General features: G+C 43.6%; 1 protein-coding gene and 1 pseudogene across 1 annotated transcript; both read left to right on the forward strand.

Moving 5' to 3' along the window:
• Positions 1-1,294: 1,294 nt before the first annotated feature.
• Positions 1,295-7,763, forward strand: LOC111219659 (annotated as a pseudogene).
• Positions 7,764-8,213: 450 nt separating this feature from the next.
• On the forward strand, positions 8,214-18,176 carry LOC111219660 (zinc finger CCCH domain-containing protein 7B-like). The gene is made up of 21 exons (XM_022742370.1): positions 8,214-8,407; positions 9,269-9,330; positions 9,413-9,449; positions 9,726-9,923; positions 10,642-10,800; positions 11,056-11,196; positions 11,284-11,326; positions 11,432-11,655; positions 11,807-12,101; positions 13,532-13,590; positions 13,733-13,832; positions 14,076-14,237; positions 14,376-14,581; positions 14,685-14,785; positions 14,923-15,104; positions 15,427-15,506; positions 15,757-16,028; positions 16,585-16,690; positions 17,120-17,228; positions 17,605-17,738; positions 18,141-18,176. The coding sequence occupies exons 2-21, from the start codon at positions 9,272-9,274 to the stop codon at positions 18,174-18,176; spliced, it is 2,703 nt and encodes a 900-aa protein (XP_022598091.1). The 5' UTR covers positions 8,214-8,407; positions 9,269-9,271.
• Positions 18,177-18,763: the final 587 nt, after the last annotated feature.

An 18,763-nucleotide genomic window follows, 5' to 3' on the forward strand; every position in this document is an offset into this window, starting at 1 on the left:
TATTTTTTATTAAAAAAGAGCAGATTTTTTTTTCTTAAAGTGAATGCATTACGCTTCCATAGTCGTGCAACTTTTTACATATGTTACAAAATGTGTATACTTTCCTGCACAGGTAAAAAAACGATAACCTAACATAAACAGTGTCTGCCGCCCTCTTGTGACCATTCTCCTGGAAACTTGTTGCGGTACGGGAACTGGCCAAACAAGCTAGCAATTAGCTAGCTAACGTTAGCCAGTATCCAGTAGCAGTGGTAGCGCAGAGAAACTCGTGCTCCGTCCACATACCAATGACAGGGACACTAAACTTACAAATATGCGCCTGGATATTGACTGATATTTGGCTGGCTAGTTTTTCCTATCTTTTATCGCCAACGCTCTGTGAAGCTATCTCTGATCTGAAAGGCTCAGTAACCTAACTCTCGCGTGAGTTGCCGTGTTGAGTGGGGGCTTTGGCTATTAGCGGGACTCCACTAGTAAATTAAGTTAGCTAACTTACCAGGTAGCTGGTTAACACTGGTTTGTATGCAGTGTAGCCATATCTGTCAGTTGAACAGTAATTCATTGTGAAGTATATATGAGATGATACAACGCATGCAACGAAAAGAATCAAACATTTTAAACGCTAAGTTAGCTTTCTTCATTTTCTCCAGTCAAGCTATTTTTATGGTGATAGCATGTAGCCTGAGTGAGCAGGTAGCGTTAGCTGATTGACCCAACCACCGGTAGGTAAACTCAGGCTACCGTTAATATTGACTACACTAACGCCATTAGCAGCTAACTCAATGCAAGTTGTCTATTTTAATGCATCGCTATCGTATCGTGTGAGGTTTAGTTTGAGTGAACGAGCTGTTATGTCTGCATGTCACGCTAACGTTAGCTAATCATTTCCCAAAAGTGTTATGCTAACGGTCAAATTGAGTATGTAACATTTCCTTCCCCTCCAAAAATCAATGATTTTACGTCAAATATATCTCGGACGAACAAAAATGACACCGTAGCTAAACACTAATCAGTAGCCGGCTTCACCGTTAGCTGTACCCGCTGTTTGTTTACGCAAGTCGATGATTGCTTAGCATGTTTTGGTGGCAGGCCTTGACTTGTCCAGGGACGACTACAGGTATTTGGAGCTGTTTGAAAACGTTTTTTAATAACTGCAGATCATAACCGCGTCCTCTAAGATACCAAAGTTATGTGTGGTTGGTTGATTTGTAGCTGTCAAAGCTGTTTAATAATGCTGTGCAAGAAGTGGAGTTTTATAACTGTTACAAGTCAACCTTGTCCTCACCCTCAGGATATGGATCCTGAACGACTGAAAAAAGAGAGGAGATTCAGAAAGCAATGAGTTTTATCCAGTAAGTGAACGACTACTAGTGACTTTTAGTGACCACTTGGAAATGGAGAAAGCTGACAGCCTTCTTTATATTTCTGTCCACAGGTCATCATTGCCTTTTCCAGAGCCAGAGAGTTATGAGGTTTGCGTTTACCCCCTTTATCCCTGCTTTTTTGCTATCACCAATGTGCTCCCGCAAAATTTACTCTGACTCCACCATGACCATACTCATTTTTGCTCTATTATTTCCTGGACCTAAATTTGAACTCATTTTATCTTGTCCTCAATCTTCCTCTCTTGCTTTACTTGTTCCCTTCTTTATCTTCCTTTCTGCCAAATTCTGACCATCTCATATTACCCCTACCCATTTTTCAATATTTTGTCTCTCTTTTATAATCCTTTTGCACATTCCCTTTAGACATTTCTGACCCAGTTTGGTGTGTAACTTGCTGGATGAGGGCAATTCTTGCTTTTCGAGATGGGGATTGGCGCCAGGCGACCCAGCAGTATGGGGAGGGAATAAGTGTTGCCCGCTACGCCCAGGCTGAGGCTCTTGTCATTCCTCATGAGCTGCTGGAGAGCCTCTATGTCAACAGGGCTGCTGCCTTCTACCAGATGGTGAGGGAGAAGGGGAATGGTGGGGATGTGTCACCTGCAGATATAAATGACAAGATGTTATATGGATTAGTGAAAAGTGTAGGGGATGGATGTTTAGACGACTTTTTCATTAGTCAGTTACTGTCAAACCAGTTAAGGTTTTGAACTGTTGTCTCAGACAACAAACATATTGACTGAGTAATTATTAGATATTTGTGCCACCAAAGTAGATTTTGGGTGAATCTGCCAAATCTTTGTTACTGAAATGACTCAAATGTGAACGTGACTTCAAGATTATCTATTGCTTTACAGTTAATTTAGCTGCAGAGTTTCAGTTCTACATCACCACAGTTTACAAGCTTTTATTAATGTTTTGTTGTGACGCACTGTGGTAATCTGATTATTTTTCTGTTTGTCTGAGTGAGAGTAGGGAGCCAAATCTTTTTTGTGACAGCAAGCAGTGGGTTGGTGGCAGGTGTTAAAAGACACAATATGTGTCATTTTGTGGTCGATAGATCAAGATGCCTGCCAGTTTGACAGTTCTGTTTTGGTGTTTTCTAAGTATAACATATAGCATGTTCGCCAGCAGAAGATCTGACATGACGTGGCCGCTCAGTATCACAAGATTTGTTTTCTACATTAGGGGATTTTACTTTGACAGTGTTTTTACAGTGTCAGCGTAACTCTTGTTGTTCTGTGTTAAATGACACTCAGTGTCTTTCTTTCTGTTTTAGAGGGAGTATGACGAGGTGTTCAGGACTGTGACAGTGCACTGTATGTGTCAGAAGGCAGCCGCAGGGCTTTGTACCGGAAAAGCACTTTGTCTGAGGAGTTGGGACGACTCAGAGACGCGTATGAGTGTGGGAACCAAATGTCTCCTCACAGCACCACACGTATGTCATCAGCACTGAAATATTGACACAAATGACTCGTGTCCAAATCATCAAGTTTGAAATTGAACATTTCCTTTCAGTGTTTCCCCAGGAAATTAGTAAGTGGAGATAGCAAGCATTTTATTTAATGCATACATTTGCAATAGAAATGACTTCATGGACTACACTGTGCTTCATATTATAATTTACCCTGAAAATTAATTAAACTCATCCTCAGTACGTATTTAGCTCTTCTTGTTGTAATTGATCTTTGCAGGACCGACAGAGTGAGTGACCTGGCCCAGGATCTAGCCAATAAACTGGGCCTGAAGGGCCGTAAAGCTTACGTCAGCCCTCAGACAGAGTCCACAGCCAATGAAGGGGAGAGTCATGGGGAGACTTCCCCACCCACAGGAGAGGTGGGTGCTGTTGTCACAGTGTAGAGCTTTCGATGTGGGTACTGAGTGAGAGGCTAATGGGGTTATATTCTCTCGCTTCCTCCTCAGATGTCCCTCCAACGGGCTGGAATCTCTGGGTGACATTGGACCAGGTATGGCAAACTGGCAAACCTTGAACATGTCTGATCCCACACAGCCTCGCTTCTCTGTTCCCAATTCATCCCTCCTGCATTGCTGTTTTCCTCCTCGTCAGGGGACATATCAAGATGCACAGTGCATCCCAGCTCCTTTTGGCCACGCCATCCCAGTCAGTGATGAACGCGGCACCCCGTGCACCGATTTGTGAGAGGCCCCAGCAGCCAAGCCCTGCCTCCAATGCCGTACTCTGTCCCGGTGTCTGAGCACATGGACGAATGCAGCGTCGTCATCAAGGATGAGCTAGACAGTCTGCTGGAATGCATCCCCAAGAAAAGTAGTGAGGCGAGTGAAGGACAGAGACAGACAAAAATAAATGAATTAGCCACACACCCTTAATGGGCAATTATTGTTTTTATTTCATTATTACTTCAGTAGCAAAGTTGGTTTTAGTTATTTAAACTCAATGAAATTTCTGTCGGTGTCATGCTTCAGAGTCCAGTCCGGGGTGCTATACCCACCAACCTTCCCAACACTGCGGTTGCTCCTCCGGCCTCCATACTCCCCCAACCTTCCAGCCCCATCACCCAAGCTTTCCCACAGCCTTCTTCAGCTCCCCAATGAGTGACATGTCCCCTCTGGAGTCTTACTCGCCCGCTGGCCCAGCGGGACCAAGGCCTCCACCCAGGCGGCAGGACGCCACTGGGAAGCTTCGCCACAGGGGCTTACGGATGGAGAAGGGAAAGACAGGAGTCGCCGCTGGTGGGCTGGACTCGTTGTCTGGAGTACACTCTCCCAGGTGAGCTAAAGGCGTCATATCATGTGTTTTTATCTGATTGAGTGGAAAATTATCATTGATTTGTAACATTGCACTAAGATTATTTCGGCATGTCAGTAGATTCAAAATGGCAGAGAGAATAATATGGACATTTTTAAACTTCACTCACTAGAAATCTTGTAATGATGTTTGTAAATGACACATTGCATGTCATGTTTTCTGTAGTTGACCTCTCTGTGACAATTTGTGTCCAAGAGAAAAATTTATTCTTAGTGAATGCTCCTTTAAATTTTTGCCGCTCCACTTATGCTGATGAGTCACATGTACAGTAGCAAGAAACAGTAAGTGAACCCTTTGGAATTACCTGCATTTTGTGTTTGAATTTGTCGTAAAAATATAAGTCGGATCTTCATCGAAGTTACAATTATGAACAAACACTATTTTAGCTGATAAAACACAAATCGCTTTGTTTTCTTCTCCATATTGAATACATCATTTAAACATTCACAGTGGAGGATGGGGAAAAAGTAATGAAGGCAATGAACATCAACAAAAGCAAAATTTAAAAACTGGAGTCCAGCTTAAGGACATGAGATTGCAGGTGTGTGTTAGAGCATCTTTGACATATTTGAACATTTTTAAGTTTTTCTTTTCACTAGAAGCATCTGCTGAATGTGAACCGTATCTGCACAACAACATGAAAACAACATCCCAACACTGAAAATGTAGTGGAGGGTGCTTCAAAAACTTCAAACTATGAAAATCCCCCTTTTGGAGTGGGCCAGTCAGAGCCCAGATGTTAATCCAGTAGAAAATGAGCTGAAAAAAAGCCACTCACACCAGACATCATCAGAATATGTCTGAGCTGAAGCAGGTTCTGTAAAGAGCAATTCCTCCTGAAACCATTGTACAGGTTGATCCACAGCAAGTGGAAGGTTTTACCAGCTGTTAAATCCAAGGGTTCACTTACTTTTTTCACCAGCGCTGCGAATGTTTAATGATGATGTGTTTTTATAGAGACATGAGAGATTGTAATTGTTAGTGTTGTTATCAGGCTTAGGCTATGTCCACGCTAATATATTGTCATTTTAAAATGGCGATCTTCAGTCCAGACAAATTTTTAGCTCCATATCAGAAATACTAACAAACAAACAAAAATATTTTATTCTTAACTAGTGTAAACTTTTAGCTGTGCTACTCAGAAATGGCTGCAACAGGAAGAACTGAATTTTGTGTTTTCTTTTAATTTGCATGCCAGATGAATTAAGCCTGTAAAATAATGTTGAAGGAATAGAGTGATACAGAGGGAGCATGATCAGTACAAGCTGTCTTAACTTGCTCTTGTTCAGTTACAGCAGAGCACACAGTTTCTAGGGAGTTTAACCTGAGCTGTGCGTCAGCAGCAGACGGTGTGAGTCAGCATCATTTCAATATGGTGTCTGACATCAGTGTCCTTGTGTCTGTGGTCTTCAGGGGACGAGTGTGTCCCAGCTTCATCCCGGGAATGCGCAACAACAGCAGCTGCACATGCAGTAAGTAACACCAAACACTGTAATTTAATTCTTCATTGTCGTCTTCATCTCCTTGCAATGCAGACAATTTCTGACTATGCAGTTATGGTGCTAAGCATCCTCTTTTTGGTTTTATATCTCATCTCCTTTCCCTCCTTTCTTTCTCAGAATGGTCCAGCAGGAACAACCTGTCTCTGCTCTCCAGGAATCCTCTGGCGGCCACGCATGAGTTTCGGCAGGCCTGTCATGCCTGTTACAGCCCGAATAGGTTGGTTCCAACACTTTCTCTTACCAGCCCTTTGGACTAGCTGCCTTTTTCCTCTTTTTTTTAAATATTCATAATTGGATGCTTGCGCAGTGTTGCTTTCTCCACCAGCTCATAAACGGGCACGCTGTTTCATATGTTGAAGTGTTCAAGCATTGTTTTTAAGCAATGCTTTATCATTAAAATCAGTTACAAATACGAATTGTGATGAGTGCACTGTGAACTTAACTCTCTCTGTCCTCCTCTCACTCTACAGGTCCACATGTGATGGACTACAAGTATCAGCCAGAGGCAGCACACCGCTGCAAACGAGATGTTCTGCTATTGTCGCTCACTCAAAACACAGATGACCCCACCTGGAAGAGGATCCGGCCCGGCCTGCTCGAACAACTTCCTGGGGCATTGTACTCTGTAAAGGTTTGTTTGCACTGTGAATTAAATCCCAAGTGGATGATCTAGGTGGGAAATTCAAGTTGAGAAAGAGCAGGCCAGGTGCAGTTGACTTGTGTTTAAATTTCCCTTTTACATACTCACCTCTCCTCCATCCTCCCACAGAGGTGCAGGAGCGTCAGGAGTGTCAGTACGGGGAGAACTGTACGTTCGCCTACTGCCAGGAGGAGATATGACGTGTGGACGCAATAGAGAGGAAGGTGCACTGAGCCGAGAGGCCTGCTGTTTGATTCGGCTGCACGCAAGCACAGAGCGACGGGCGGCTCAGCGTCACCAGACTGCTGCAGCTCCACATGGGCATGTTCATGTTCCTACTGTTTGAGGTAAGACAACACGCTGTTCTAGGCATCTCAATCTCTTCTTTATGATGTCTTTGATTGGTACTGTTTTGATGAGTTATGCCGTCTTACCTCTTCCTGCAGGAATGTTTTGACAGTAAGCCTCGCATTTTAGCAAAACGCAGCAAAGAAAAAAAAAACTTAAGCAGTTGCTTCCACCTCACAGCTCGACACCCGTTCGACGACTAACAAGTGGAGTGTATAGTGTTCTTCCATATCTTGATTTTTTTTAAATACAAAGTCCTATCGATTGCTTATTGTTCCTCGCTACAATAACAATAACTCTGCTGCCTTATGAAAAATGTATGAGACATTACCTGTACCTGTGCAGGTGCCTGGTGCATGTGTGAGGTCAGCCCAATGTGCGCTACCGTAAGGTGCGTCCCCTGCACCCCCTCCTGCGCAGTTCGACGTAGTGTCGCCATAGGTCGCTACTGGCTTGCCAGCGAGAGGACAGCTGCTCTTTTGGAGCGCACTCCGTCAATAGAGCTCAAATGCTGGGTTCCACAGCAGGACTACTGGTGGGTAGACACAACACCACACACACCCACTCACCACACACACACACACCACACACCACACACACACACACACAACACACACACACACACATCACACACATACATAGCTTTTAGCTGTAAAAAATGTAACCAAAACAATTGTCTACCGTTCCTCTGATTATAATAGAAGTTTGCGCGTAGTTGACAAGTTTAAATAAAGTCTAAGATGTCGATCATGCGAAAAGGTCATCGTCTTTGTAACAAGACAGCAGTAAATCACGAAAGAGCTGACTCATTGAACAGTATCGTGTAAGGTGATTAAGTCATTCGGGTTTTGTTTTTTTTTCTACGCACTGCTCTTAATTGTTTTTTCAGGTATTCACCCATGGAGGAGACTGGGCAGGATCCCAAGAGACATTGGGCAACGGCTGGAGCAGAACGCACAGAAGCAGCAGAAGGTAGACAGGACAGAGGCATTGAGACCAGTTTGTGTTGTCAGTTTTAAGACTTTGCAAATGTACTCTCATTGTGATGTTGCTCTCACAAACTTCTTTCTTCCATGTCTCTTCAGCCTGCTCTGTTTTTCTGAATTAAGGACATAATTATCTCCTTAATTCGGAAAAACAGGATTTATTTTATTTTATTCTTTTTAGAGAGAAGTAAAAAAAAAGTTTTTCTGAATTAAGGAGATGATTATGTCGATAATTCGGAAGGAGGACTTTTCTTTTATTTATCTATTTTTTAGAGAAAAGTTTTTCAAAAATCCTGTTTTTCTGAATCGACATAATTATCTCGTCAGAGAGAGTTTTTATTTATTTATTTTTTTTAAAAAGAGCAGATTTTTTTTTCTTAAGTGAATGCATTACGCTTCCATAGTCGTGCAACTTTTACATATGTACAAAATGTGTATACTTTTCCTGCACAGGTAAAAAAACGATAACCTAACATAAACAGTGTCTGCCGCCCTCTTGTGACCATTCTCCTGGAAACTTGTTGCGGTACGGGACTGGCCAAAACAGCTAGCAATTAGCTAGCTAACGTTAGCCAGTATCCAGTAGCAGTGGTAGCGCAGAGAAACTCGTGCTCCGTCCACATACCAATGACAGGGACACTAAACTTACAAATATGCGCCTGGATATTGACTGATATTTGGCTGGCTAGTTTTTCCTATCTTTATCGCCAACGCTCTGTGAAGCTATCTCTGATCTGAAAGGCTCAGTAACCTAACTCTCGGTGAGTTGCCGTGTTGAGTGGGGGCTTTGGCTATTAGCTGGGACTCCACTAGTAAATTAAGTTAGCTAACTTACCAGGTAGCTGGTTAACACTGGGTTTGTATGCAGTGTAGCCATATCTGTCAGTTGAACAGTAATTCATTGTGAAGTATATATGAGATGATACAACGCATGCAACGAAAAGAATCAAACATTTTAAACGCTAAGTTAGCTTTCTTCATTTCTCCAGTCAAGCTATTTTATGGTGATTAGCATGTAGCCTGAGTGAGCAGGTAGCGTTAGCTGATTGACCCAACCACCGGTAGGTAAACTCAGGTACCGTTAATATTGACTACACTAACGCCATTAGCAGCTAACTCAATGCAAGTTGTCTATTTTACATGCATCGCTATCGGTGTGAGGTTTAGTTTGAGTGAACGAGCTGTATGTCTGCATGTCACGCTAACGTTAGCTAATCATTTCCCCAAAAGTGTTATGGCTAACGGTCAAATTGAGTATGTAACATTTCCCTTCCCTCAAAAATCAACGATTTTACGTCAAATATATCCTCGGACGAACAAAATGACACCGTAGCTAACACTAATCAGTAGCCGGCTTCACCGTTAGCTGTACCCGCTGTTTGTTTACGCAAGTCCGATGATTGCTTAGCATGTTTTGGTGGCAGGCCTTGACTTGTCCAGGACGACTACAGGTATTTGGAGCTGTTTGAAAACGTTTTTAATAACTGCAGATCATAACCGCGTCCTCTAAGATACCAAAGTTATGTGTGGTTGGTTTGATTGTAGCTGTCAAAGCTGTTAATAATGCTGTGCAAGAAGTGGAGTTTTAAACTGTTACAAGTCAACCTTGTCCTCACCCTCAGGATATGGATCCTGAACGACTGAAAAGAAGAGAGGAGATTCAGAAAGCAATGAGTTTTATCCAGTAAGTGAACGACTACTAGTGACTTTTAGTGACCACTTGGAAATGGAGAAAGCTGACAGCCTTCTTATATTTCTGTCCACAGGTCATCATTGCCTTTTCCAGAGCCAGAGAGTTATGAGGTTTGCGTTTACCCCCTTTATCCCTGCTTTTTTGCTATCACCAATGTGCTCCCGCAAAATTTACTCTGACTCCACCATGACCATACTCATTTTGCTCTATTATTTCCTGGACCTAAATTTGAACTCATTTTATCTTGTCCTCAATCTTCCTCTCTTGCTTTACTTGTTCCCTTCTTTATCTTCTCTTTCTGCCAAATTCTGACCATCTCATATTACCCCTACCCCATTTTTCAATATTTTGTCTCTCTTTATAATCCTTTTGCACATTCCCTTTAGACATTTCTGACCCAGTTGGTGTGTAACTTGCTGGATGAGGGCAATTCTTGCTTTCGAGATGGGGATTGGCGCCAGGCGACCCAGCAGTATGGGGAGGGAATAAGTGTTGCCCGCTACGCCCAGGCTGAGGCTCTTGTCATTCCTCATGAGCTGCTGGAGAGCCTCTATGTCAACAGGGCTGCTGCCTTCTACCAGATGGTGAGGGAGAAGGGGAATGGTGGGGATGTGTCACCTGCAGATATAAATGACAAGATGTTTATATGGATTAGTAGAAAAGTGTAGGGGATGGATGTTTAGACGACTTTTCATTAGTCAGTTACTGTCAAACCAGTAAAGGTTTTGAACTGTTGGTCTCAGACAACAAACATATTGACTGAGTAATTATTAGATATTTGTGCCACCAAAGTAGATTTTGGGTGAATCTGCCAAATCTTTGTTACTGAAATGACTCAAATGTGAACGTGACTTCAAGATTATCTATTGCATTTACAGTTAATTTAGCTGCAGAGTTTCAGTTCTACATCACCACAGTTTACAAGCTTTTATTAATGTTTTGTTTGTACGCACTGTGGTAATCTGATTATTTTTCTGTTTGTCTGAGTGAGAGTAGGGAGCCAAATCTTTTTTGTGACAGCAAGCAGTGGGGTTGGTGGCAGGTGTTAAAAGACACAATATGGTGTCATTTGTGGTCGATAGATCAAGATGCCTGCCAGTTTGACAGTTCTGTGTTGGTGTTTTTCTAAGTAACATATAGCATGTTCGCCAGCAGGAAAGATCTGACATGACGTGGCCGCTCAGTATCACAGATTTGTTTTCTACATTAGGGGATTTTACTTTGACAGTGTTTTTACAGTGTCAGCGTAACTCTTGTTGTTCTGTGTTAAATGACACTCAGTGTCTTTCTTTCTTGTTTTAGAGGGAGTATGATCGAGGTGTTCAGGACTGTGACAGTGCACTGTATGTGTCAGAAGGCAGCCGCAGGGCTTTGTACCGGAAAGCACTTTGTCTGAGGGAGTTGGGACGACTCAGAGACGCGTATGAGTGTGGAACCAAATGTCTCCTCACAGCACCACACGTATGTCATCAGCACTGAAAATATTGACACAAATGACTCTTGTCCAAATCATCAAGTTTGAAATTGAACATTTCCTTTCAGTGTTTCCCCCAGGAAATTAGTAAGTGGAGATAGCAAGCATTTTATTTAATGCATACATTTGCAATAGAAATGACTTCATGGACTACACTGTGCTTCATATTATAATTTACCTGAAAATTAATTAAACTCATCCTCAGTACGTATTAGCTCTTCTTGTTGTAATTGATCTTGCAGGACCGACAGGTGAGTGACCTGGCCCAGGATCTAGCCAATAAACTGGGCCTGAAGGGCCGTAAAGCTTACGTCAGCCCTCAGACAGAGTCCACAGCCAATGAAGGGGAGAGTCATGGGGAGACTTCCCCACCCACAGGAGAGGTGGGTGCTGTTGTCACAGTGTAGAGCTTTCGATGTGGTGACTGAGTGAGAGGCTAATGGGGTTATATTCTCTCGCTTCCTCCTCAGATGTCCTCCAACGGGCTGGAATCTCTGGGTGACATTGGACCAGGTATGGCAAACTGGCAAACCTTGAACATGTCTGATCCCACACAGCCTCGCTTCTCTGTTCCCACATTCATCCCCTCCTCTGCATTGCTGTTTTCCTCCTCGTCAGCGGACATATCAAGTGCACAGTGCATCCCAGCTCCTTTGGCCACGCCCATCCCAGTCAGTGATGAACCGGCACCCCCGTGCACCGATTTGTCAGAGAGCCCCAGCAGCCAAGCCCTGCCTCCAATGCCGTACTCTGTCCCGGTGTCTGAGCACATGGACGAATGCAGCGTCATCAAGGATGAGCTAGACAGTCTGCTGGAATGCATCCCCAAGAAAGTCAGTGAGGCGAGTGAAGGACAGAGACAGACAAAAATAAATGAATTAGCCACACACCCTTAATGGGCAATTATTGTTTTTATTTTCATTATTACTTCAGTAGCAAAGTTGGTTTTAGTTATTTAAACTCAATGAAATTTCTGTCGGTGTCATGCTTCAGAGTCCAGTCCAGGGTGCTATACCCACCAACCTTCCCAACACTGCGGTTGCTCTCCGGCCTCCATACTCCCCCAACCTTCCAGCCCCATCACCCAAGCTTCCCCCAGCCTTCTTCAGCTCCCCCATGAGTGACATGTCCCCTCTGGAGTCTTACTCGCCGCTGGCCCAGCGGGACCAAGGCTCCACCCAGGCGCAGGACGCACTGGGAAGCTTCGCCACAGGGGCTACGGATGGAGAAGGGAAAGCAGGAGTCGCCGCTGGTGGGCTGGACTCGTTGTCTGAGTACACTCTCCCAGGTGAGCTAAAAGGCGTCATATCATGTGTTTTTATCTGATTGAGTGGAAAATTATCATTGATTTGTAACATTGCACTAAGTTATTTCGGCATGTCAGTAGATTCAAATGGCAGAGAGAGATAATATGGACATTTTTAAACTTCACTCACTAGAAATCTTGTAATGATGTTTGTAAATGACACATTGCATGTCATGTTTTCTGTAGTTGACCTCTCTGTGACAATTTGTGTCCAAGAGAAAAATTTATTCTTAGTGAATGCTCCTTTAATTTTTGCCGCTCCACTTATGCTGATGAGTCACATGTACAGTAGCAAGAAACAGTAAGTGAACCCTTTGGAATTACCTGCATTTGTGTTTGAATTTGTCGTAAAAATATAGTCGGATCTTCATCGAAGTTACAATTATGAACAAACACTATTTTAGCTGATAAAACACAAATCGCTTTGTTTTTCTTCTCCATATTGAATACATCATTTAAACATTCACAGTGGAGGATGGGGAAAAAGTATATGAAGGCAATGACATCAACAAAAGCAAATTTAAAAACCTGGAGTCCAGTTAAGGACATGAGATTGCAGGTGTGTGTTAGAGCATCTTTGACATATTTGACATTTTTAAGTTTTCTTTTCACTAGAAGCATCTGCTGATGTGAACCGTATCTGCACAACAACATGAAAACAACATCCCAACACTGAAATGTAGTGGAGGGTGCTTCAAACTTCAAACTATGAAAATCCCCCTTTTGGAGTGGGCCAGTCAGAGCCCAGATGTTAATCCAGTAGAAAATGAGCTGAAAAAAGCCACTCACACCAGACATCATCAGAATATGTCTGAGCTGAAGCAGTTCTGTAAAGAGCAATTCCTCCTGAACATTGTACAGGTCTGATCCACAGCAAGTGGAAGGTTTACCAGCTGTTAAATCCAAGGGTTCACTTACTTTTTTCACCAGCGCTGCGAATGTTTAATGGATGTGTTTTATAGAGACATGAGAGATTGTAATTGTTAGTGTGTTATCAGGCTTAGGCTATGTCCACGCTAATATATTGTCATTTTAAAATGGCGATCTCAGTCCAGACAAATTTTTTAGCTCCATATCAGAAATACTAACAAACAAACAAAATATTTTATTCTAACTAGTGTGAACTTTTAGCTGTGCTACTCAGAAATGGCTGCAACAGGAATGACTGAATTTTGTGTTTTCTTTTAATTTGCATGCCAGGATGAATTAAGCCTGTAAAATAATGTTGAAGGAATAGAGTGATACAGAGGGAGCATGATCAGTACAAGCTGCTTAACTTGCTCTTGTTCAGTTACCAGAGCACAGTTTCTAGGGAGTTTTAACCTGAGCTGTGCGTCAGCAGCAGACGGTGTGAGTCAGCATCATTTCAATATGGTGTCTGACATCAGTGTCCTTGTGTCTGTGGTCTTCAGGGGGACGAGTGTGTCCCAGCTTCATCCCGGGAATGCGCAACAACAGCGCTGCACATGCAGTAAGTAACACAAACACTGTATTTAATTCTTCATTGTCGTCTTCATCTCTTGCAATGCAGACATTTCTGACTATGCAGTTATGGTGCTAAGCATCTCTTTTTGTTTTATATCTCATCTCCTTTCCCTCCTCTTCTTTCTCAGAATGGTCCAGCAGGAACAAACCTGTCTCTGCTCTCCAGGAATCCTCTGGCGGCCACGCATGAGTTTCGGCAGGCCTGTCATGCCTGTTACAGCCGAATAGGTTGGTCCAACACTTTCTCTTACCAGCCTTTGACTAGCTGCTCTTTTCCCTTCTTTTTTTAAATATTCATAATTGGATGCTGCAGTGTTGCTTTCTCCACCAGCTCATAAACCGGGCACGCTGTTTCATATGTGAAGTGTTCAAGCATTGTTTTTAAGCAATGCTTTATCATTAAAATCAGTTACAAATACGAATTGTGATGGCACTGTAACTTAACTCTCTCTGTCCTCCTCTCACTCACAGGTCCACATGTGATGGACTACAAGTATCAGCCAGAGGCAGCACACCGCTGCAAACGAGATGTTCTGCTATGTCGCCTCAAAAACACAGATGACCCCACCTGGAAGAGGATCCGGCCCCGGCCTGCTCGGAACAACTTCCTGGGGGCATTTGTACTCTGTAAAGGTTTGTTTGCACTGTGAATTAAACTCCCAAGTGGATGATCTAGGTGGGAAATTCAAGTTGAGAAAGAGCAGCCAGGTGCAGTTGACTTGTGTTTAAATTTCCCTTTTACATACTCACTCTCCCTCCATCCTCCCACAGAGGTGCAGGAGCGTCAGGAGTGTCAGTACGGGGAGAACTGTACGTTCGCCTACTGCCAGGAGGAGATTGACGTGTGGACGCAAGAGAGGAAGGGTGCACTGAGCCGAGAGCTGCTGTTTGATCCGCTGGGCAGCACAGAGCGACGGGCGCTCAGCGTCACCAGACTGCTGCAGCTCCACATGGGCATGTTCATGTTCCTCTGTGAGGTAAGACCAACGTGTTTCTAGGCACTCAATCTCTTCTTTATGATGTCTTTTGATTGGTCACCTTTGACTGACAGTTACCTGCATCTCCTTCCTCTTCCTGCAGGAATGTTTTGACAGTAAGCCTCGCATTATTAGCAAACGCAGCAAAGAAAACTTAGCAGTCTGCTCAAACCTCACAGCTCGACACCCGTTCGACGATAACAAGTGAGTGTATAGTGTTTTTCATATCTTGATTTTTGTTTAAATACAAAGTCCTATGATTGCATTATTGTCCTGTAAAATAAAAATAAATCTGCTGCCTATATGAAAATGTATGATGACATTACCTGTACCTGCTGCAGGTGCCTGGTGCATGTGGTGAGGTCAGCCAATGTGCGCTACAGTAAGGTGCGTCCCCTGCACCCCCTCTGCCAGTTCGACGTATGTCGCCATGAGGTTCGCTACGGCTGCCAGCGAGAGGACAGCTGCTCTTTTGCGCACTCCGTCATAGAGCTCAAATGCTGGGTCCTACAGCAGGATACTGGTGGGTAGAACACACACACACACACACACACACACACACACACACACACACACACACACACACACACACACACACACATACATAGCTTTTAGCTGTAATAAAATGTAATCCACAAAACATTGTTACGTTCTCTGATTAATAATAGAAGTTTGCCGTATTGACAATTTGAAATAAAGTCTAAGATGTCGATATGGAAAAGGTATCGTTGTAACAAGACAGCAGTTAACACCAACAGCTGACTATTGATACAGTATCGTGTAAGTGATTAAGTCATTGGTTTTTTGTTTTTTTTCATAGCACTGCTCCTTAATGTTTTCTTCAGGTATCACCCATGAGGAGATGGTGCAGGAGTCCAAGAGACATTGGCAACGGCTGGAGCAGAACGCACAGAAGCAGCAGAAGGTAAGACAGGACAGGGCATTGAGACAGTTTGTGTTGTCAGTTTAAGACTTGCAAATGTACTCTCATTGTGATGTTGCTCTCACAAACTTCTTCTTCCATGTCTCTTCAGGCCATGATTGTGTATCCAGCTTTAATGAAAATGCAATTATTCATGAGTAAAATGAGCTAAAATGTTGTCTGTGGCAAAAATGACTGACGATTGTTTCCGTTATGAATGATAACTTCTCACGTCCATGTCTGTGTCTTTCAGCCTATCCATATCCCACATCCGAGCAGCAGCGTACCTGCAGGAGGAGTAGGGGGAATGGTGGGTGGGGGCGGAGGAATGGGGGGAGACGGCCTAGGTGGAGGCGGTGTGAGCCCAGTGGGAGGCGTTGGGGTGGGCGGTCTGGGAGCAGTAGCGGGACGGGGACGACCCCTCAACCTGAAGATGAAATTTGTGTGCGGCCAGTGCTGGAGAGAAGGACAGGTCAACGAGCCCGACAAGAACCTCAAGTACTGCACAGCCAAAGCACGGCACAGGTGAGGCCTGTCTTTCCACGCCCACCTGCACCGAGTCAAAACGATACAACACAGTGTGAAGTTACAGAGCCCAAATATTGACTTTGTCTTTATTCATAAAGAAAACCAATGAGATTTTTATTTTCAAATCTGATCTTTGTGGACTCAATTATACTTCCTTGTGGACTCGCACACAGACGGCTGTGGACAACACGGACACGTTGTTGTTCTCATTATACTTGCGTCTCGTTCGCTTGGAGGAGCGCATGTGCAGTTGGTGCCCTTGTAGTAGTGTCAGACAAATTGGAGAGTCAGCAGACATCCACACACAGCCTCACATGCATCCTCTGATGACAAAATGTAGGTCACACGGACCCTGGTTTACTCACAGATGCAGAAATTATAACACTGGCTAAAGGCTGTGTATGTAAATTGCATATTAGAAGTCATTTGGACTGGGGATGGAGTCCTCTTCTGTCGTCATGATGTTATAGTAGCATCAAAAGTGTATACCAAAGAACTAAATGAAACTCCTGACTCTCCTGTTTGAATTAACATTAGCTCTCTGTCTCTTTAGCTGGACGAAGGAGCGTCGGGTTCTGCTGGTGAAATCATTTGAGAAGAAGAAGTGGGTTGTTGTTCGGCCTCTGCCTTTCTCCCGCACCTACCCACAGCAATATGATGTGAGTTCCTCCATTTTTTTTTGTATTTTTCCTTCAGTTGTTACGCAGTCTTTCCTCTTCGCTCCCTCCGCCCCTCCACCCCTCTCACATGCTGAGTGCAGCTGACTCTGTTCTTGCCCTGTGGGACAGGTGTTGTTGTAAACCTCCCTACCCCTGCAGCTCGGCCGTCTTGCTCTGTAATGCCAGCGAGTCTTTGACAGCGTTTTCATGTTGATTTCCACAAGTTTTTAACTGGTTGCTTTCAATCCCCCTCACAGATTATTTGAATGTTGGTTGTTTGAAATAAGTGTTTTTAAAGGATTACCACATTCAAGTGATTTAGAAAGAGTTAAACAACCAGTTAATTTTATCCAACTCTTTCTAGAGACCACAGTAGTTGTCCAACAGTATGTCTCTGTAACACCCGCCTTTTGCCTGTCTGTCACTCAGATGTGCGTGCATGTGATGAAGCAGAAGAAGTGCCACTATATTGGGAATTGCTCGTTCGCTCACAGTCTGGAAGAGAGGGACGTCTGGACGTACATGAAGAACAACAGCTGTAAGCTCCTGCATCCACCTCGAACCACTGTGTGTGTGGGGGGGGGAGCTGTTTGAAGCTTGATTTGATCGGAACAGCTTTTGTAATTTTGCATTTCTAATATCAGTTTAGAAAAAAAAACTGAAAAAATAGCACATCTGTGAAGTCGTCTTTTATTTATGGAGGCCTGTTTTTCAATTTCCAATCACGTCCTGCTTCCGTGTCTCGCTTTATCCACCATTACCGTCTTGATAAAAGCCTTAAATTACATTGATTTTTTTTTAAGTGCCTACCCAACTCCACATGCACTGATTATTCTTCCACGTAACACACGGTATAGAAGGTTACTGAGGTTGTCTTCCTTTTCTCTCTCTTTCTTCTCCTCACCCCCCTGCAGTGAGAGACATGCAGCAGATGTATGAACTGTGGCTGCAGCTCACCAATCAGAGTAGACGCACAGACAGCTCTGCTGTGACCCCGCCCCCAGAGGACAAGCAGGTCACCATAACAGCAGATTACACAGAAAGCATGGTGAGTGGTAAATAAGACTTGCATGGCAGGTCAGATGTTTCAGTGGGAGTATCAGCTGAATATGGCACAAACCGTTTCTCCACTAATGCCTCAGGAAAAATCTGATGAATAAAATGTTGATATTGAAATTTATACTGCAGGATTCTGCTCTAGCTTGTTGCTTGCACTGTACAATATATCACTGGAGACTATAGAGAAATGAAGTTGTAATTTGTCAGTCAGACAGTTCATCCTATTTGTATTTGACACTGTTAAAAATAACACAGAAATACAGAAAAAACAAAGACATTTGCTCACAGAGTCTCATACAACCTTTGCATGTCACTTTGTCTCTTTTGCTTTAAGTCGACGTGATTGTTGGTGTGTGTGTGAGAGATGAGCTGTGTTTGTGTATCGTTTCAGGGAGGCCGGCGGTTGTCAGACGGGGACGACCTCTGAGTTTTGCTGTGTTGACCAGAGGCAGCTGAGCTACAGCCAGAGACCGACAGGCATGCCACACCAGCTACAACTGAACAGTCTGTCACCTTACCAGTCTGACCTCCTCTAGCATCTAGCCAGCAGTGCGAGAGAGCAGATGGACACACCAGTTTAGAGTTGACCCCACACACACACACACAAAAACACACAAAAACACACACAAAAACACACAAACACATTCACTCAGTACGATACACAAATTACAGGCACCAATTAACGCAAAGAGAAAGCTTTGTTAGTAAAAAGTACAGGACTTGGCTTTAGCGTTTTGTTTTATATCATGCTGCAGTTACACACAGCTCCTTTAGGTTCCCCTTCAGCACATTGTACCGCAGAACTTCCACAGACAACTAGTTCTACTCTGACTAAAATAATCAGCTAGTGTTCCCTAGTGCTCTTTGGATCAACTCTGTGTCCACCAAGCACGTCTTTTGTTTTTGTTTTTTTAAAATCCTCACAGGACTGAATTAATCCTCGGTTGGGCGCGCTGGTCGCAGCTCTTGAATGTTGCTTGGTGATAAGTCGAAACTCAATTGAAGCTCAGCGCT

This window comes from Seriola dumerili, unplaced genomic scaffold (assembly GCF_002260705.1).
Source record: "Seriola dumerili isolate Sdu_G_001 unplaced genomic scaffold, Sdu_1.0 BDQW01000068.1, whole genome shotgun sequence".
Lineage (NCBI taxonomy): Eukaryota > Metazoa > Chordata > Actinopteri > Carangiformes > Carangidae > Seriola > Seriola dumerili.

What these genes read in the sequence shown, in the direction of transcription:
- LOC111219660 (XM_022742370.1), top strand. Translation starts at nt 9,272, where the DNA reads ATGGATCCTGAACGACTGAAAAGAAGAGAGGAGATTCAGAAAGCAATG. An exon ending in GTCTCCTCACAGCACCACAC is followed by an intron (nt 10,801 to 11,055) that starts GTATGTCATCAG and finishes TTGATCTTGCAG; the next exon opens with GACCGACAGGTGAGTGACCT. An exon ending in TGCCTGTTACAGCCGAATAG is followed by an intron (nt 13,833 to 14,075) that starts GTTGGTCCAACA and finishes TCTCACTCACAG; the next exon opens with GTCCACATGTGATGGACTAC.